The sequence below is a fragment of the Oncorhynchus clarkii genome, unplaced genomic scaffold, assembly GCF_045791955.1.
Source record: "Oncorhynchus clarkii lewisi isolate Uvic-CL-2024 unplaced genomic scaffold, UVic_Ocla_1.0 unplaced_contig_10529_pilon_pilon, whole genome shotgun sequence".
Taxonomy (NCBI): Eukaryota; Metazoa; Chordata; class Actinopteri; order Salmoniformes; family Salmonidae; genus Oncorhynchus; species Oncorhynchus clarkii.
In genome coordinates, this window is record NW_027261119.1 from 174,339 (window position 1) to 196,500 (window position 22,162).

The 22,162-nt window shown below is 42.4% G+C and overlaps 1 protein-coding gene across 1 annotated transcript in view; it reads left to right on the forward strand.

Moving 5' to 3' along the window:
• LOC139404938 (pleckstrin homology domain-containing family G member 4B-like) overlaps window positions 1-22,162 on the forward strand; it is an 81,401-nt gene that overhangs the window by 38,020 nt on the left and 21,219 nt on the right. Inside the window, 6 exon segments of the mRNA XM_071147480.1 lie at window positions 7,299-7,502; window positions 8,267-8,390; window positions 9,138-9,231; window positions 17,865-17,954; window positions 19,983-20,099; window positions 21,987-22,085. Of these exon segments, the coding sequence (XP_071003581.1) occupies window positions 7,299-7,502; window positions 8,267-8,390; window positions 9,138-9,231; window positions 17,865-17,954; window positions 19,983-20,099; window positions 21,987-22,085 (728 nt within the window).

Sequence of the window (22,162 nt, forward strand, 5' to 3'; positions counted from 1 at the left end):
GTTTGTCACCAAAAGCACTCACAAACTTCTACAGATGCACAATCGAGAGCATCCTGGCGGGCTGTATCACCGCCTGGTACGGCAACTGCTCCGCCCACAACCGTAAGGCTCTCCAGAGGGTAGTGAGGTCTGCACAACGCATCACCGGGGGCAAACTACCTGCCCTCCAGGACACCTACACCACCCGATGTTACAGGAAGGCCATAAAGATCATCAAGGACATCAAACACCCGAGCCACTGCCTGTTCACCCTGCTATCATCCAGAAGGCGAGGTCAGTACAGGTGCATCAAAGCTGGGACCGAGAGACTGAAAAACAGCTTCTATCTCAAGGCCATCAGACTGTTAAACAGCCACCACTAACATTGAGTGGCTGCTGCCAACACACTGACACTGACACTGACTCAACTCCAGCCACTTTAATAATGGGAATTGATGGGAAATGATGTAAATATATCACTAGCCACTTTAAACAATGCTACCTTATATAATGTTACTTACCCTACATTATTAATCTCATATGCATACGTATATACTGTACTCTATATCATCGACTGCATCCTTATGTATACATGTATCACTAGCCACTTTAACTATGCCACTTTGTTTACATACTCACCTCATGTATATACTGTACTCGATACCATCTACTGTATCCTGCCTATGCTGCTCTGTACCATCACTCATTCATATATCCTTATGTACATATTCTTTATCCCCTTACACTGTGTATAAGACAGTAGTTTTGGAATTGTTAGTTAGATTACTTGTTGGTTATTACTGCATTGTCGGAACTAGAAGCACAAGCATTTCGCTACACTCGCATTAACATCTGCTAACCATGTGTATGTGACAAATAAGATTTGATTTGATTTGATTTATAAATACGGCCCTATGAAACATATCATTCCAGAACCCATAACTGTATATAGTACAACTACCCCACGATGTCAGTATCTCCCTCAACAATGATGGATTTCTGCCTGCCAGGACCTCATGGCAGAGCAATACAACAGTACCAAGCTGAAGCCCATTTTTACACACTGAAAACCTAGCAGAACTGAAAACCTAGTGCCACTGAAAACCTACTGCCACTGAAAACCTAGCGGCACTGAAAACCTAGTGCCACTGAAAACCTAGCGGCACTGAAAACCTACTGCCACTGAAAACCTAGCGGCACTGAAAACCTAGCGGCACTGAAAACCTAGCGACACTGAAAACCTAGTGCCACTGAAAACCTAAAGCCACTGAAAACCTAAAGCCACTGAAAACCTAAAGCCATTGAAAACATAGAGCCACTGAAAACGTAGCTCCATTGAAAACCTAGAGCCCCTGAAAATGTAGCTCCATTGAAAACCTAGAGCCCCTGAAAACCTAGAGCCACTGAAAACCTAGAGCCACTGAAAACCTAGAGCCAATGAAAACCTAGAGCCACTGAAAACCTAGAGCCACTGAAAACCTAGCGCCACTGAAAACCTAGAGCCACTGAAAACCTAGAGCCACTGAAAACCCAGAGCCACTGAAAACCTAGAGCCCATTGAGACCTTGGTGGACAAGAAACCTCAGAGGATCCTGTAACCAACCAGACGTAGGAGGGAAACACACACACACACACACACACACACACACACACACACACACACAGTGGTGCTAGGTTCACACACACTGGCGCTAGGTTCACACACACAGTGAGATGACCTTCCAGTGAATGTGGGACTGGGCTGTGCTCGACTCTGGTCCCAGACATATGAGTTGCCTCCTGTACAATAGCATTCATTGTGCCCCCCTCCTCCACTGGGGCTGAATGCAGGGGAAAACCCCTTAACCTGTCCTCATGTAAGGTCCATTCACCTGAGTAACATGAGAACCAGTGAACCAACTGACTTTTTTCAGGACTTTATTCTGAAAACAAAACCCTCCCTCACTTTGAGAAGGGATGGAATTACGCCCATCCACCATGTGAGATGGTAATGGCTGTGGTGACCATTGCTTCATTTGTTTTCATTTTTATTTATAGATGTATTATTTCACCTTTATTTAACCAGGTAGACTAGTTGAGAACACCTTTATTTAACCAGGTAGACTAGTTGAGAACACCTTTATTTAACCAGGTAGACTAGTTGAGAACACCTTTATTTAACCAGGTAGGCTAGTTGAGAACACCTTTATTTAACCAGGTAGACTAGTTGAGAACACCTTTATTTAACCAGGTAGACTAGTTGAGAACACCTTTATTTAACCAGGTAGGCTAGTTGAGAACACCTTTATTTAACCAGGTAGACTAGTTGAGAACACCTTTATTTAACCAGGTAGGCTAGTTGAAAACAATTTACATTTAGTGCCACTAGGTTTTCAGTGCCGCTAGGTTTTCAGTGCCGCTAGGTTCTCATTTACAACTGCGACCTGGCCAAGATAAAGCAAAGCAGTTCGACAAAAACAACAACACAGAGTAACACATTAAATAAACAAACGTACAGTCAATACAAGCGTACAGTCATTCATGTCCCCCTTTGTGATTTCAATGCTTTGTACACTCAGTGTAATATATGTAGGGAATAGGGTACCATTTGGGATGCATCCTATATTTGCTAGTCCAGACCGTTTCGTTCTCTGACAGACAGAAATGTGTGGTTGAAAAATGTGTGGCCAGGTCCTGGCTGCATTGATGGCTTAGAAGGCTGTGAAACGCCGTATACAACCCAGGCTTACACTGGGTACAATGCAGGAGAGGCTTGGCTCTACATTTTATAACTTCCTGACAAAACAAAGCAATGTAGGAAGTTTGCTGCGAACAGGATCGCTGGCCGCACGGCCACAGCCAGTCACACAGGAAGTACTACATTTAGTGCCTGAGGACAAAAGGGGGCTAGGCTGGGAAGGGAGAGGCTAAGCTCGGAGGGCCTATGATGGGAGGGGAGGGAACAGGCTGGAAGGGGAGGGGCTCGGCTTGGAAGGGAGGGGCAGGGAGATGTTTGGAGGGACTGGGAGGGGAGGCTATGCTGGGAAGGGAGAGGCAGGGAGGAGATAGGCTCGGAGGGGATGGGCTAGGCTCAGAGGGGATGGGCTAGGCTCGGAGGGGAGGGGATGGGATGGGCTAGGCTCGGAGGGGATGGGCTAGGCTCGGAGGGGAGGGGATGGGATGGGCTAGGCTCGGAGGGGATGGGCTAGGCTCGGAGGGGATGGGCTAGGCTCAGAGGGGATGGGCTAGGCTCGGAGGGGAGGGGATGGGATGGGCTAGGCTCAGAGGGGATGGGCTAGGCTCGGAGGGGAGGGGATGGGATGGGCTAGGCTCGGAGGGGATGGGCTAGGCTCGGAGGGGATGGGCTAGGCTCAGAGGGGATGGGCTAGGCTCGGAGGGGAGGGGATGGGATGGGCTAGGCTCGGAGGGGATGGGCTAGGCTCGGAGGGGATGGGCTAGGCTCGGAGGGGATGGGCTAGGCTCGGAGGGGATGGGCTAGGCTCGCAGGGGATGGGCTAGGCTCGGAGGGGATGGGCTAGGACAACACAAGGGGGCCAGTTAGAGATGGTTGTAAACACACTACTCCTAGTCTCATACATGGTTCAGAGACACCCCATCTATACATTCTCTGTCTTCACACATTGACAACTTTGAAGACGTATGAACAATGGCTTTTATGGTAAGGTTTTTATGTCCGGGCGTGGCCATATCATTTGTTGCTTTACTTTCTACCAGGTATTAGATGACCCTGTGGAGGCTGCTGAGGGGAGGACGGCTCATAATAATGTCTGGAATGGAGTGTAATGGCTGGAATGGAGTGTAATGGAGTGTAATGGCTGGAATGGAGTGTAATGACTGGAATGGAGTGGAATGGAGTGTAATGGCTGGAATGGAGTGTAATGGAGTGTAATGTCTGGAATGGAGTGTAATGGCTGGAATGGAGTGTAATGGAGTGTAATGGCTGGAATGGAGTGTAATGGAGTGTAATGGCTGGAATGGAGTGTAATGGCTGGAATGGAGTGTAATGGAGTGTAATGTCTGGAATGGAGTGTAATGTCTGGAATGGAGTGTAATGGAGTGTAATGTCTGGAATGGAGTGTAATGGCTGGAATGGAGTGTAATGACTGGAATGGAGTGTAATGTCTGGAATGGAGTGTAATGGCTGGAATGGAGTGTAATGACTGGAATGGAGTGTAATGTCTGGAATGGAGTGTAATGGAGTGTAATGTCTGGAATGGAGTGTAATGACTGGAATGGAGTGTAATGTCTGGAATGGAGTGTAATGGCTGGAATGGAGTGTAATGGAGTGTAATGTCTGGAATGGAGTGTAATGGCTGGAATGGAGTGTAATGTCTGTAATGGAGTGTAATGGAGTGTAATGGCTGGAATGGAGTGTAATGGCTGGAATGGAGTGTAATGGAGTGTAATGGCTGGAATGGAGTGTAATGACTGGAATGGAGTGTAATGTCTGGAATGGAGTGTAATGTCTGGAATGGAGTGTAATGGAGTGTAATGTCTGGAATGGAGTGTAATGGAGTGTAATGGCTGGAATGGAGTGTAATGTCTGGAATGGAGTGTAATGGAGTGTAATGTCTGGAATGGAGTGTAATGGCTGGAATGGAGTGTAATGGAGTGTAATGGCTGGAATGGAGTGTAATGGGGTGTAATGTCTGGAATGGAGTGTAATGGAGTGTAATGGCTGGAATGGAGTGTAATGGCTGGAATGGAGTGTAATGGAGTGTAATGTCTGGAATGGAGTGTAATGGAGTGTAATGTCTGGAATGGAGTGTAATGGCTGGAATGGAGTGTAATGGAGTGTAATGGCTGGAATGGAGTGTAATGGGGTGTAATGTCTGGAATGGAGTGTAATGGAGTGTAATGGCTGGAATGGAGTGTAATGGCTGGAATGGAGTGTAATGGCTGGAATGGAGTGTAATGGCTGGAATGGAGTGTAATGGCTGGAATGGAGTGTAATGACTGGAATGGAGTGTAATGTCTGGAATGGAGTTTAATGGCTGGAATGGAGTGTAATGACTGGAATGGAGTGTAATGACTGGAATGGAGTGTAATGTCTGGAATGGAGTGTAATGGAGTGTAATGTCTGGAATGGAGTGTAATGGAGTGTAATGTCTGGAATGGAGTGTAATGGAGTGTAATGTCTGGAATGGAGTGTAATGACTGGAATGGAGTGTAATGGCTGGAATGGAGTGTAATGGCTGGAATGGAGTGTAATGGCTGGAATGGAGTGTAATGTCTGGAATGGAGTGTAATGGCTGGAATGGAGTGTAATGGCTGGAATGGAGTGTAATGGAGTGTAATGTCTGGAATGGAGTGTAATGGCTGGAATGGAGTGTAATGGAGTGTAATGTCTGTAATGGAGTGTAATGGAGTGTAATGGCTGGAATGGAGTGTAATGGCTGGAATGGAGTGTAATGGCTGGAATGGAGTGTAATGGCTGGAATGGAGTGTAATGGCTGGAATGGAGTGTAATGGAGTGTAATGGCTGGAATGGAGTGTAATGACTGGAATGGAGTGTAATGTCTGGAATGGAGTGTAATGGCTGGAATGGAGTGTAATGTCTGGAATGGAGTGTAATGGCTGGAATGGAGTGTAATGGCTGGAATGGAGTGTAATGGAGTGTAATGGCTGGAATGGAGTGTAATGACTGGAATGGAGTGTAATGTCTGGAATGGAGTGTAATGGCTGGAATGGAGTGTAATGTCTGGAATGGAGTGTAATGGAGTGTAATGGCTGGAATGGAGTGTAATGGAGTGTAATGTCTGGAATGGAGTGTAATGGCTGGAATGGAGTGTAATGGAGTGTAATGGCTGGAATGGAGTGTAATGGAGTGTAATGGCTGGAATGGAGTGTAATGGAGTGTAATGGCTGGAATGGAGTGTAATGGCTGGAATTGGGTGAACACATTCTGTGTTTGATGCCATTCCATTCACTCCATTCCGGCCATTATTATGAGCCATCCTCCCCTCAGCAGCCCCCTCTGCCTGAGTGGTCGGCGACCATTTTGAAGAGGACTATTCACAATTGAAACCATGAAAAACATTTTTAATACAATATGAACCCAGATCTGGGCTGTATATGCTGAGTGTGAGAGCTGCCAGCCTTGTAGCCAGCCTGTAGCCAGCCCCAGCCAGAGGGATAGGAGAAAGGGAGAACGTGTGTAAGCTATAACAGTGGTTGGTACCAGTCGGGAACGTCAGGAGCTACATTCCTGTTAGTGGGGCGTTGGGAGTCTGTCTGTGATCCAGAGTTTTATTTTATAGTAGCTGACAGACCTGGGTTCAAATACTATTTGAAATCATTTCACGTATTTTAGCTGGGCTTGACTGAGTTTGCCTAGTGCAAGGGAACCAGTAGAATAGTCCCCGCCCATCTGGCACTCCAGGCAGACTAAAGCAAATGCTAAAAGTATTTGAAAGATTTCAGTTAGTATTTGAACCCAGGCCTGGTATCAGTGAGTCAGACGGAACACCTGGTCTCTGCAGTGACTCAGTCTGGAAGAGCAGTCCCTGATTATACATCCCCCCTCTCTATTTCGCTTTCTCTCTCTCCCTCTCTCTCTCTCTCTTTCTCTCTCTCTTCCTCTCTCTCTCTCTCCCTCTCTCTCTCGCTCCTCTCTCTCTCTCTCCCTCTCTCTCTCTTTCTCTCTCTCTTCCTCTCTCTCTCCCTCTCTCTCTCTCTCGCTCCTCTCTCTCTCTCTCTCTCTCTCTCTCGCTCTCTCTCTCCTCTCTCCCTCTCTCCCTCTCTCTCTTCCTCTCTCTCTTCATCTCTCTCTCGCTCTCCCTCTCTCTCACTCCTCACCCTCTCTCCTCTCTCTCTCGCTCTCGCTCTCTCCCTCTCGCTCTCTCCCCCTCTCGCTCTCTTACTCTCTCTCCTCTCGCTCTCTCTCTCTCTCGATCCCTCCCTTCCTTCCCTCATTCCCTTCTCTCCCTCTATCTATCTACCCCTGTAGGTGTTTTTTAAAACCTTTTTCTGGTTGATTCCTAATTAAAGTAGGTTGAATGATGTTTATAGTGGTTTTAGGTTTATGATGTAAGAGATGTACACATTGAGGTGAAATGATGACCTCTTTCTGTGGTCATTTTGTTGAACAATAAATAGAGTGATTATAATGAATCGGTATTCAGACAGGGATTTTTATTCCACAGTTTGAACAATAGACACTAACATCAGCACAGGTGCTGAACTTATACCATTTTTAACATCAGCATACTGTCTGAAATTATACAATTTTTAACAGCAGCATACTGTCTGAAATTATAAAATTTTTAACATCGGCATACTGTCTGAAATGATAGAATTTTTGTCTTGGTTCTCTTTAGCGATCCATGAAGGTGGCACCAGCACTAACCCCATGCGGCACAGTCAGGATGGAGCACAGTCACACCATCACCCCCCCAAACCTTCTAATGAAGTCCTCATCCAGCTGGCCCCAGCCCCAGGGTCACCCCCTAACTGTCACCTCCCCAACCTGGTGTCAGAGGTCAACCCAGAACTACTGGCCTCTGGGGCCATCATCTTACCTGGTAGGTGACACACACTTACCTGGTAGGTGACACACACACACACACACTGGCCTCTGGTGCCATCATACTGTATGAAGTGTTTACTCCCATGTGACATATGAAGTGTTTACTCCCATGTGACATATGAAGTGTTTACTCCCATGTGACATATGAAATGTTTACTCCCATGTGACATATGAAGTGTTTACTCCCATGTGACATATGAAATGTTTACTCCCATGTGACATATGAAATGTTCACTCCCATGTGACATATGAAGTGTTTACTCCCATGTGACATATGAAGTGTTTACTCCCATGTGACATATGAAGTGTTTACTCCCATGTGACATATGAAGTGTTTACTCCCATGTGACATATGAAGTGTTTACTCCCATGTGACACATGAAGCTTGGGGCGCATGTTCTCAGTAGGAGTGGGAATGTTCTATGTAGAATAATAGGAGCCTATTAAATGACTTAGACTGGATCAGATGTGTGTAAGAGGAGATGCCATCCTGAACTAAAGCAGTATGTTGAGCTGTGCTGTGGGGCCTGGGATGACGACAAACACTTAACAACAGACAGGTCACTTTCTCTACGTCCCAAATAGCAACCTACAGTATTCCCTTTGTAGTGCACTACTTTTGAACAGGGCCCACAGGACTTTGGTCAAAATGTAGCGCACTACTTTATATAGAGATTAGGGTACCATTTGGGAAGCACCCATAAGGTCTACTTGACTATGAGTGAGCGCTGACCCCCCCCCCCCCCCCCTCTCTTCCAGGTAACAGAGACCTCAGCGGGCGGGCGGTGCTGCAGGTGTGCACGCGGGGGAGGGTGTGGGCTGGGGAGAGCTGCACGGCCAAAGACCTCACCTGTCTCCTGGGTTACTACTATTCAACACTCAGGTCAGTCAGTCAACCAGCCGCACTCCGGTTTCATCTGCTGAAACCCCGTCCAGGCTTTAGTTACTAGATGGTGTTCCTTTTAAGGGGGCATTCTGGGATTCAAACAATAACAAAGTAGGCACCTCAACACTTTTTGGGAAACAGCTGAGAAATGGGTCTGGAGCCACTAGTATAGTACTGTAGTAATGTGGTAGTATAGTACTATAGTAATGCTATAGCATAGTACTGTAGTAATGTTTAGTATAGTACTGTAGCAATGTTATAGTATAGTACTGTAGTAATGATATAGTATAGTACTGTAGTAATGTTATAGTATTGTACTGTAGTAATGTTATAGTATAGTACTATAGTAATGTTATAGTATAGTACTATAGTAATGTTATAGCATAGTACTGTAGCAATGTTATAGCATAGTACTGTAGTAATGATATAGTATAGTACTGTAGTAATGTTATAGTATTGTACTGTAGTAATGTTATAGTATAGTACTATAGTAATGTTATAGTATAGTACTGTTGTAATGCTTTAGTATAGTACTATAGTAATGTTATAGTATAGCGTAACCACTCTCATAATGGGGCTATACATATATATATTATTTAACCCTTATTTTACCAGGTCATTTGACTGAGAACACATTCTGATGTACAGCAACAACCTGTGGAATAGTTACAGGGGAGAGGAGAGATGACGCAAGGACTAACCAATTCACAAGATCACCCTGATGGGTTTTGTTTCTGGTTTCAGGAGCGAGAGGCGTGACCAAGGCCTTACGGTGCTAGTGGACACCAGGAGACAGCAGCCCAGTCCTGCTCTGTTCTCATCTCTGTCTGGACTGCAGGTGAGAGCTTTCTAATGACAATAATATTACCTGCATCCCGAATGGAACCCTATTCTATCTACAGTGTAGTGCACTACTTTTGACCATAGGACCCATAGGGCTCTGGTCAAAAGTAGTGCACTATAATATAGGGATTAACATGCTATTTGGGACTCAATCATCTCTGTCTGAACTCCAGGTATGAGCTTTCAACGGAAAATAACATGTCATCACAACCACGTCCCACATGACCGATCCTCAGGCGGCTTCTTTACGTCCTCTGATTCTTAACAATGTTTTCATGGTGTTAAGAAATGTTATTTCACTGTCACTACACTCTAGTATAGTACAATAGCAATGTTATAGTATAGTACCGCAGTAATGTTATAGTATAGTACCGTAGTAATGTTATAGTATAGTACTGCAGTAATGCCATAGTATAGTACTGTGGTCATGTTGTAGTATAGTACTGCAGTAATGTTATAGTATAGTACTGCAGCAATGTTATAGTATAGTACTGTAGTGATGTTATAGCATGGTACTGTGGTAATGTTGTAGTATAGTATGGCAGAAATTATAGTATAGTACTGTAGTGATGTTATAGCATGGTACTGTAGTCATGTTGTAGTATAGTATGGCAGAAATTATAGTATAGTACTGCAGAAATGTTATAGTATAGTACTGTAGTGATGTTATAGCATGGTACTGTGGTAATGTTGTAGTATAGTATGGCAGAAATTATAGTATAGTACTGCAGAAATTTTATAGTATAGTACTGCGGTAATGATATAGTATAGTACTGCGGTAATGATATAGTATAGTACTATAGTAATGTTATAGTTTAGTACCGCAGCAATGTCGTAGTATAGTACTGCAGTAATGTTATGGTATAGTACTGCAGTAATGAGATAGTGTAGTACTGCGGTAATGATATAGTATAGTATCACAGTAATGTTATAGTATAGTACTGTAGTAATGGTATGGTATAGTACTGCAGTAATGTTAAAGTATAGTACTGTGGTAATGAGATAGTATAGTACTGCAGTAATGTTATAGTATAGTACTGTGGTAATGTTAAAGTATAGTGCTGCAGTAATGTATAATGTATATATGTATAATGTATAGTAATGTATAGTACTGCAGTCATGTTAAAGTATAGTATTGTAGTAATGTTGTAGTATAGTACTATGGCAATGTTCTTGTACAGTACTATAGCAATGCTCTAGTATAGTACTATAGTAATGGTCGAATGTTCTAGTATAGTACTGTAGTAATGCTATAGCATTAGTACTATAGGAATTTTTATTTTATTTTTTTATTTTACCTTTATTTAACCAGGCAAGTCAGTTAAGAACAAATTCTTATTTTCAATGACGGCCTGGGAACAGTGGGTTAACTGCCTGTTCAGGGGCAGAACGACAGATTTCTACCTTGTCAGCTCGGGGGTTTGAACTCGCAACCTTCCGGTTACTAGTCCAACGCTCTAACCACTAGGCTACCCTGCCGCCCCTATGTTATAGTATAATACTATAGTAATTTTATAGTGTAGTACTATAGTAATGGCATGGTATAGTACTATAGTAATGTTATAGGATAGTACTATAGTAATGTTATAGTGTAGTACTATAGTAATGCTATGGTATAGTACTATAGTAATGTTATAGTATAGTACTATAGTAATGTTATAGTATAGTAATGTGGTAATGTTATAGTATAGTACTGTGGTAATGTTATAGTATAGTACTATAGTATTGTTATAGTATAGTACTATGAAAATGTTATAGTATAGCACTATAGTAATGTTATAGTGTAGTACTATAGTAATGATATGGTATAGTACTATAGTAATGTTATAGTATAGTACTATAGTAATGTTATAGTATAGTACTATAGTAATGGTATAGTATAGTACTATAGTAATGTTATAGTATAGTACTATACTAATGGTATGGTACAGTACTATAGTAATGTTATAGTACAGTACTATAGTAATGTTATAGTATAGTACTATAGTACTGTTATAGTATAGTACTATAGTAATGTTATAGTATAGTACTATAGTAATGTTATAGTATAGTACTATATTAATGTTATAGTATAGTACTATAGTACTGTTATAGTATAATACTATAGTAATGGTATGGTACAGTACTATCATAATGTTATAGTATAGTACTATAGTGCCGGTATAGTATAGTACTATAGTAATGTTATGGTATAGTACTATAGTAATGTAATGTTATAGTATAGTACTATAGTAATGTTATAGTATAGTACTATAGTAATGTTATAGTATAGTACTATAGTAATGTTATAGCATAGTGCTATAGCAATGTTATAGTATAGTACTATAGTAATGTAATGTTATAGTATAGTACTATAGTAATGTTATAGTATAGTACTATAGTAATGTTATGGTATAGTACTATAGTAATGTACTGTTATAGTATAGTACTATAGTAATGTTATAGTATAGTACTGTAGTTGGCACAGCACATATTTCTTCTTTACTCTTGTTTTTCTGTCCCTTTCTTGGTCTGGAGAAGGTTGATTTCTGGAGAAGGTTGATTTCTGGAGAAGGTTGATTTCTGGAGAGGCACTTTGATTTCTGTGTAGTGACTTGGTCCATCACATTTCACATGCAGAAAGGCTGGGCTTCAGGGCTAGTGGGGAAGACCTGTTCTTACTTGTCTGTTCACACACACACACAGACATGCACATACTCCTTTGCCAAAAAAGCACTTGTCAAATGTGCGGTTTTACATGTAAGAAAACTCCAATGTTTGTAAAAAAAGTAAATGTAAACAAACACTGTGTAGCCTCAAAACATGGTTACAACTATTTGGCATCATAGGTGGTCAGTCTTTGCATCCATAGCATAGTCTATGGATTTGAGAGTGGTTGCATTTCTCCAGACCCATCCCTCAACTTTTTACTGTGGCGGTGAGAACACTGTTAGTGATTAAATTAAAGATGGCCGCTTTAAGCACATTTCATAGAGTTATAGTGTTATTATGTGGTGCAGTCCTTCAGTTAGAGTTACTTTAGAAGCAAAACTTCTGAAGTTGAGAACATAATTATTAGTATTCCAAACAAAAAGAATGATGTTGAAAACAAAACTAAAACCCCAAGGTATTGATGGCAAAACTAAAACCCCAAGGTATTGATGACAAAACTAAAACCCCAAGGTATTGATGTCAAAACTAAAACCCCAAGGTATTGATGACAAAACTAAAACCCCAAGGTATTGATGACAAAACTAAAACCCCAAGGTATTGATGACAAAACTAAAACCCCAAGGTATTGATGACAAAACTAAAACCCCAAGGTATTGATGACAAAACTAAAACCCCAAGGTATTGATGACAAAACTAAAACCCCAAGGTATTGATGTCAAAACTAAAACTCCAAGGTATTGATGACAAAACTAAAACCCCAAGGTATTGATGACAAAACTAAAACCCCAAGGTATTGATGACAAAACTAAAACCTCAAGGTATTCATGTCAAAACTAAAACCCCAAGGTATTGATGACAAAACTAAAACCCCAAGGTATTGATGGCAAAACTAAAACCCCAAGGTATTGATGACAAAACTAAAACCCCAAGGTATTGATGACAAAACTAAAACTCCAAGGTATTGATGACAAAACTAAAACCCCAAGGTATTGATGACAAAACTAAAACCCCAAGGTATTGATGACAAAACTAAAACCCCAAGGTATTGATGACAAAACTAAAACCCCAAGGTATTGATGACAAAACTAAAACCCCAAGGTATTGATGACAAAACTAAAACCCCAAGGTATTGATGACAAAACTAAAACCCCAAGGTATTGATGACAAAACTAAAACCCCAAGGTATTGATGACAAAACTAAAACCCCAAGGTATTGATGACAAAACTAAAACCCCAAGGTATTGATGACAAAACTAAAACCCCAAGGTATTGATGTCAAAACTAAAACTCCAAGGTATTGATGACAAAACTAAAACCCCAAGGTATTGATGACAAAACTAAAACCCCAAGGTATTGATGACAAAACTAAAACCCCAAGGTATTCATGTCAAAACTAAAACCCCAAGGTATTGATGACAAAACTAAAACCCCAAGGTATTGATGGCAAAACTAAAACCCCAAGGTATTGATGACAAAACTAAAACCCCAAGGTATTGATGACAAAACTAAAACTCCAAGGTATTGATGACAAAACTAAAACCCCAAGGTATTGATGACAAAACTAAAACCCCAAGGTATTGATGACAAAACTAAAACCCCAAGGTATTGATGACAAAACTAAAACCCCAAGGTATTGATGACAAAACTAAAACCCCAAGGTATTGATGACAAAACTAAAACCCCAAGGTATTGATGACAAAACTAAAACCCCAAGGTATTGATGACAAAACTAAAACCCCAAGGTATTGATGACAAAACTAAAACTCCAAGGTATTGATGACAAAACTAAAACCCCAAGGTATTGATGACAAAACTAAAACCCCAAGGTATTGATGGCAAAACTAAAACTCCAAGGTATTGATGGCAAAACTAAAACTCCAAGGTATTGATGACAAAACTAAAACCCCAAGGTATTGATGGCAAAACTAAAACCCCAAGGTATTGATGACAAAACTAAAACTCCAAGGTATTGATGACAAAACTAAAACCCCAAGGTATTGATGGCAAAACTAAAACCCCAAGGTATTGATGACAAAACTAAAACCCCAAGGTATTGATGGCAAAACTAAAACCCCAAGGTATTGATGACAAAACTAAAACCCCAAGGTATTGATGACAAAACTAAAACCCCAAGGTATTGATGACAAAACTAAAACCCCAAGGTATTGATGACAAAACTAAAACCCCAAGGTATTGATGTCAAAACTAAAACTCCAAGGTATTGATGACAAAACTAAAACCCCAAGGTATTGATGACAAAACTAAAACCCCAAGGTATTGATGACAAAACTAAAACCCCAAGGTATTCATGTCAAAACTAAAACCCCAAGGTATTGATGACAAAACTAAAACCCCAAGGTATTGATGGCAAAACTAAAACCCCAAGGTATTGATGACAAAACTAAAACCCCAAGGTATTGATGACAAAACTAAAACTCCAAGGTATTGATGACAAAACTAAAACCCCAAGGTATTGATGACAAAACTAAAACCCCAAGGTATTGATGACAAAACTAAAACCCCAAGGTATTGATGACAAAACTAAAACCCCAAGGTATTGATGACAAAACTAAAACCCCAAGGTATTGATGACAAAACTAAAACCCCAAGGTATTGATGACAAAACTAAAACCCCAAGGTATTGATGACAAAACTAAAACCCCAAGGTATTGATGACAAAACTAAAACTCCAAGGTATTGATGACAAAACTAAAACCCCAAGGTATTGATGACAAAACTAAAACCCCAAGGTATTGATGGCAAAACTAAAACTCCAAGGTATTGATGGCAAAACTAAAACTCCAAGGTATTGATGACAAAACTAAAACCCCAAGGTATTGATGGCAAAACTAAAACCCCAAGGTATTGATGACAAAACTAAAACTCCAAGGTATTGATGACAAAACTAAAACCCCAAGGTATTGATGGCAAAACTAAAACCCCAAGGTATTGATGACAAAACTAAAACCCCAAGGTATTGATGGCAAAACTAAAACCCCAAGGTATTGATGACAAAACTAAAACTCCAAGGTATTGATGGCAAAACTAAAACCCCAAGGTATTGATGACAAAACTAAAACCCCAAGGTATTGATGACAAAACTAAAACCCCAAGGTATTGATGACAAAACTAAAACTCCAAGGTATTGATGGCAAAACTAAAACCCCAAGGTATTGATGGCAAAACTAAAACCCCAAGGTATTGATGACAAAACTAAAACTCCAAGGTATTGATGGCAAAACTAAAACCCCAAGGTATTGATGGCAAAACTAAAACCCCAAGGTATTGATGACAAAACTAAAACCCCAAGGTATTGATGACAAAACTTAAACTCCAAGGTATTGATGACAAAACTAAAACTCCAAGGTATTGATGACAAAACTAAAACCCCAAGGTATTGATGACAAAACTAAAACCCCAAGGTATTGATGACAAAACTAAAACCCCAAGGTATTGATGACAAAACTAAAACCCCAAGGTATTGATGACAAAACTAAAACCCCAAGGTATTGATGACAAAACTAAAACCCCAAGGTATTGATGACAAAACTAAAACTCCAAGGTATTGATGACAAAACTAAAACCCCAAGGTATTGATGACAAAACTAAAACCCCAAGGTATTGATGGCAAAACTAAAACTCCAAGGTATTGATGGCAAAACTAAAACTCCAAGGTATTGATGACAAAACTAAAACCCCAAGGTATTGATGGCAAAACTAAAACCCCAAGGTATTGATGACAAAACTAAAACTCCAAGGTATTGATGACAAAACTAAAACCCCAAGGTATTGATGGCAAAACTAAAACCCCAAGGTATTGATGACAAAACTAAAACCCCAAGGTATTGATGGCAAAACTAAAACCCCAAGGTATTGATGACAAAACTAAAACTCCAAGGTATTGATGGCAAAACTAAAACCCCAAGGTATTGATGACAAAACTAAAACCCCAAGGTATTGATGGCAAAACTAAAACCCCAAGGTATTGACGACAAAACTAAATATTGCAAGGAAATAATGTTTAAACGTGAGAGCAAATTATTTGTAAATGAAATCAATTTTTTTTTGCAGTGAAACATTTGTTATGATAATGCAATTCAGTAAAACACCTCCCTCTTTCAATGCCATGTTCCCTCTCTTTCCTTATGTTACCCTGGCCTCTCCTTATGTTAACCTGGCCTCTCTTATGTTAACCTGGCCTCTCCTTATGTTACCCTGACCTCTCCTTATGTTACCCTGGCCTCTCCTTATGTTACCCTGACCTCTCCTTATGTTATCCTGGCCTCACCTGGCCTCTCCTTATGTTACCCTGGCCTCTCTTATGTTACCCTGGCCTCTCCTTATGTTATCCTGGCCTCACCTGGCCTCTCCTTATGTTACCCTGGCCTCTCCTTATGTTATCCTGGCCTCACCTGGCCTCTCCTTATGTTACCCTGGCCTCTCCTTATGTTAACCTGGCCTCTCCTTATGTTACCCTGGCCTCTCCTTATGTTAACCTGGCCTCTCCTTATGTTACCCTGGCCTCTCCTTATGTTACCCTGGCCTCTCCTTATGTTACCCTGGCCTCTCCTTATGTTACCCTGGCCTCTCCTTATGTTACCCTGGCATCTCCTTATGTTACCCTGACCTCTCCTTATGTTACCCTGGCCTCTCCTTATGTTACCCTGGCCTCTCCTTATGTTACCCTGGCCTCTCCTTATGTTACCCTGGTCTCTCCTGGCCTCTCCTTATGTTACCCTGACCTCTCCTTATGTTACCCTGGCCTCTCCTTATGTTACCCTGACCTCTCCTTATGTTACCCTGGCCTCTCCTTATGTTACCCTGGCCTCTCCTTAAGTGACCCTGACCTCTCCTTATGTTAACCTGGCCTATCCTTATGTTACCCTGGTCTCTCCTGACCTCACCTTATGTTACCCTGGCCTCTCCTTATGTTACCCTGACCTCTCCTTATGTTACCCTGGCCTCTCCTTATGTTACCCTGGCCTCTCCTTATGTTACCCTGGCCTCTCCTTAAGTGACCCTGACCTCTCCTTATGTTAACCTGGCCTCTCCTTATGTTACCCTGACCTCTCCTTATGTTACCCTGGCCTCTCCTTATGTTACCCTGGCCTCTCCTTATGTTACCCTGGCCTCTCCTTATGTTACCCTGGCCTCTCCTTATGTTACCCTGGCCTCTCATTATGTTGCCCTGGCCTTTTCCTTTCTTTGCCTTGTCACCAGCTACAGGTTTTGTCCCATTCATTGTAGCAGTCCTGCTCGGTCCCTGGGCGTAGTTGGAAGTGGTGAAAAGTAATCCTGTGGAAAAGAGTTCAAACACATTTTTTTCACGTGATTTGTTCACACGTGCGTTCTGAAAACCACTTGTTTTTTTCACAGGATTTTTTAAAAATTTGTTTTTTTTTTTGTAAGGGCGCACACACACACACACACACACACACACACACACACACACACACACACACAAATACACACACACACAAATACACACACACACACACACACACACACACACACACACAAATACACACACACACACACACACACACACACACACACACACACATACACACACACACACACAAATACACACACACACACACACACACACACACACACACACAAATACACACACACACACACACACACACACACACACACACACATACACACACACACACACACACACACACACAAATACACACACACACACACACACACACACACACACACACACACACAACACACACACACACACACACACACACACACACACACACACACACACACACACACACACACAAATACACACATGTACACATACAGTACACACACGGATGGTCCGCCAGCATCCAGCCTGCACACAACAGGCACATGAAGAGTTGTGATTTGATAATGATGATATATTGTGGTGTTTTCGTTCATGTAGCGCCCCCCTCCCAATAATGTACATGTCAATTTGTGTTGCTTTTCCCCCAGGCTTTATCACCAAATGCACTTTCCTCCGTCCTGCTACTTGTGGACAAGGAGACAACTATCAAGCCTGAAAGAGACGTTACTACTGTACAGGTAAAGTATTAAATAATGACCCATTTGCTGTGATATTTGCATTGAGCGTTCTTGTCTAATTCAAGACTTCAAATCACATATCTTGGGAGTATTTCTTACATGCCTACGGCAACCAGAATCCTAACATTTTCCACACGCAGTGATTAACACAATGTAACATCAGGAAGGATACAGCATTATCACAGGCGCCTCCTAGTCTATTCAGATACACCGAGGCTATTGTGTTGAGTCGTCGCTAGCAGCCTGTTAATGTCAGGTCCTTGACCTGAGTATGAGTCTGAGTGAGGCAGTACGTGTGTGTGCGTGTGTGTGTGTTTAGCGTGTAGCGTGTCAGGTCATGGTGTGTTGTTGAGAGCTGGGGTATCTGTGCTATGTAGGTTTGCGTGAAGCTGCATGTCTGACTGTGGAAAATGTAATCATCTCTTCATCACCAGCCTACCTACCTACCTACCACACACACACACACACACACACAGTCTGTCCCACTGAAAACATACTGAAAACACCCACAACATCCATCACACAGACAGACACATCTAATGAGATCAGGGTTTAGGTCCAACATCCATCACACAGACAGACACATCTAATGAGATCAGGGTTTAGGTCCAACATCCATCACACAGACAGACACATCTAATGAGATCAGGGTTTAGGTCCAACATCCATCACACAGACAGACACATCTAATGAGATCAGGGTTTAGGTCCAACATCCATCACACAGCCAGACACATCTAATGAGATCAGGGTTTAGGTCCAACATCCATCACACAGACAGACACATCTAATGAGATCAGGGTTTAGGTCCAACATCCATCACACAGACAGACACATCTAATGAGATCAGGGTTTAGGTCCAACATCCATCACACAGACAGACACATCTAATGAGATCAGGGTTTAGGTCCAACATCCATCACACAGACAGACACATCTAATGAGATCAGGGTTTAGGTCCAACATCCATCACACAGACAGACACATCTAATGAGATCAGGGTTTAGGTCCAACATCCATCACACAGACAGACACATCTAATGAGATCAGGGTTTAGGTCCAACATCCATCACACAGCCAGACACATCTAATGAGATCAGGGTTTAGGTCCAACATCCATCACACAGACAGACACATCTAATGAGATCAGGGTTTAGGTCCAACATCCATCACACAGCCAGACACATCTAATGAGATCAGGGTTTAGGTCCAACATCCATCACACAGCCAGACACATCTAATGAGATCAGGGTTTAGGTCCAACATCCATCACACAGACAGACACATCTAATGAGATCAGGGTTTTAGGTCCAACATCCATCACACAGACAGACACATCTAATGAGATCAGGGTTTAGGTCCAACATCCATCACACAGACAGACACATCTAATGAGATCAGGGTTTAGGTCCAACATCCATCACACAGCCAGACACATCTAATGAGATCAGGGTTTAGGTCCAACATCCATCACACAGACAGACACATCTAATGAGATCAGGGTTTAGGTCCAACATCCATCACACAGACAGACACATCTAATGAGATCAGGGTTTAGGTCCAACGTTGAGTTAAGTGATTATCTCTGGAATTCCTCCAGGTTTCTACAGTAGAGCTCAACACGTCTCTTCCTATTGAAACTACATGACACGTGGATAAAAGGATGTGATTGGTTAGTTGTCTTGATGAAACCTGCAACATAGCGATGTATATTACAGATCATTCTGTCTCTCATTATGATTTTTCTTAGTTACATTTCTTTACTTACATCATCAAGGTTACCTGTCATTTTATATTATATAGTAGATGGTCGCTTTTGGATTGGTGGAAGTTATATCTGATATCTGTAGCAAGGTACGATGTGAGAGCTTTAGTTTCCTTATTGGAAAAGCATTGAAGATAATTGATATTGGAATAGGAATTTCAGTTTACTTCCTGAGTCGACTGGAATTGACTCCAACCCTGTTACTCACAGGCCCCACCCTGGTGGGGAGTTACAGTGAGCATGTGTCCCTCTGTCCCCATGCAGACGGAGCTCCTGACGTCCCTGAAGGCTCTGTTGAAGCACATAGACTCCAGTCAGCTCACTAGAGACCTGGACGGAACATTCCCTTACGACCACGATCACTGGGTCGCCTTCAGACAGGTAGGGATCACATCACCACGGTTACAGTTGTCTCAAATGGCACCCTGTTAGCTATGCAGTGCACTGCGTTTGACCAGGGCCCACAGGTCTCTGGTCAAAAGTAATGCACTTTATACAACAGGTGGGTCTAATCCTGGATGCTGATTGGTTAAAATCGCATTCCAGACGGTGTCTATTCCACAAGTTACCCCCGGCTAAATCTATAAAGTTAAAATGCCTATTTACTCTGTTCCATCTGACTGCTGAATCCACTGTCTCATCTACCCAGCCAGGTAATTTATAAACTTGATCTCCACTATAAAAAGCATCTAGACATCATCTACCATTTATTTTAGACTAACATTTAGTTTTCAACAGCAGAGATTTATATAAACCTTTATGTCTGTCTCTCTGACATTTGCAACTGTTTCAATATTCAAATTCGATCTCCAGCTGTCCCATAGTAATGAAGGAGTCAGGACCAGACAGACAGACAGACAGACAGACAGACAGACAGACAGACAGACAGACAGACAGACAGACAGACTAACACTAACACCACCCGCGCCAATATATCCTCCAATCACCGGCTTCAAGGTCATTATCACTTAAATGGTCTGGTATTCCCTGATCTCAACACTATCTCTCTCTCTCTCTCTCTCTCTCTCTCTCTTTCGCTCTCTCTGCCCTCTCTCATTCTCTCTCTCTCTCTCTCTCTCTGTCCCTCGCTCTCTCTCTCGCTCTCTTTCGCTCTCTCTGCTCTCTCTCATTCTCTCTCTCTCTTATTCTCTCTCTTGCTCTCTCTCCAATTTTCTCTCTCTCATTCTATCTCTCTCATTCTCTCTCTCTCACACTCTCTCATTCTCTCTCTCACACTCTCTCACTCTCTCTCTCTCATTCTCTCTCTCTCTCTGCTCTCTCATTTGCTCTCTCTCATTCTCTCTCTCTCTCTTTCTCTCTCTTGCTCTCTCTCTCATTCTCTCTCTCTCATTCTCTCTCTCTCGCTCTCTCTCTCATTCTCTCTCTCTCACACTCTCATTCACTCTCGCTCTCTCTCGCTTTCTCGCTCTCTCTCGTTCTCTCTCGCTTTCTCGCTCTCTCTCGTTCTCTCTCGCTCTCTCTCGTTCTCTCTCGCTCTCTCTCTCTCATTCTATCTCTCTCTCTCTCATTCTATCTCTCTCTCTCTCTCTCTCACTCTCTCTCTCATTCCCTCTCTCTCTCTCGCCTTCTCTCTCATTCTCTCTCGCTCTCTCATTCTCTCTCACTCTCTCTCATTCCCTCTCTCTCTCTCTCTCTCGCTCTCTCTCTCGCTCTCTTTCGCTCTCTTTCGCTCTCTCTGCCCTCTCTCATTCTCTCTCATTCTCTCTCTCTGTCCCTCGCTCTCTCTCTCGCTCTCTTTCGCTCTCTCTGCCCTCTCTCATTCTCTCTCTCTCTTATTCTCTCTCTTGCTCTCTCTCTCTTTCTCGCTCTCTTTCTCATTCTCTCTCTCTCACACTCTCCCACTCTCTCTCTCTTTCTCTCTCTCTCTCTCATTCCCTTTCGCTCTCTCTCTCACTCTCTCTCACTCTCTCTCATTCTCTCTCTCTCACACTCTCATTCTCTCTCACTCTCTCTCGCTTTCTCGCCCTCTCTCGTTCTGTCTCGCTCTCTCTCTCATTCTCTCTCTCTCTCTCATTCCCTCTCTCTCTCTCTCTCTCTCTCTCTCTCTCTCTCGCTCTCTCTCTCATTCTCTCTCGCTCTCTCATTCTCTCTCATTCCCTCTCTCATTCCCTCTCTCTCTCTCTCTCATTCTCTCTCTCTCTCTCTCTCTCTCTCTCTCTCTCTCAATCACTCTCTCTCTCGTTCTCTCTCGCTCTCTCTCTCTCTCTCTCTCTCTCTCTCTATCTCTCTCTTCATCCCTTCTGTTAGAAAATTGAGCCGTTTGCCAGCAGTTGCAGCGTGGCTCTCTCCTCCCTCCAATCTTCTATCTCTACGTTGAGCAGCACCAGCAACCTGGACAGCACCAAGGTGTGTGTGTGTTTGTGTGTGTGTGTGTGTGTGTGTGTGTGTGTGTGTGTGTGTGTGTGTGTGTGTGTGTGTGTGTG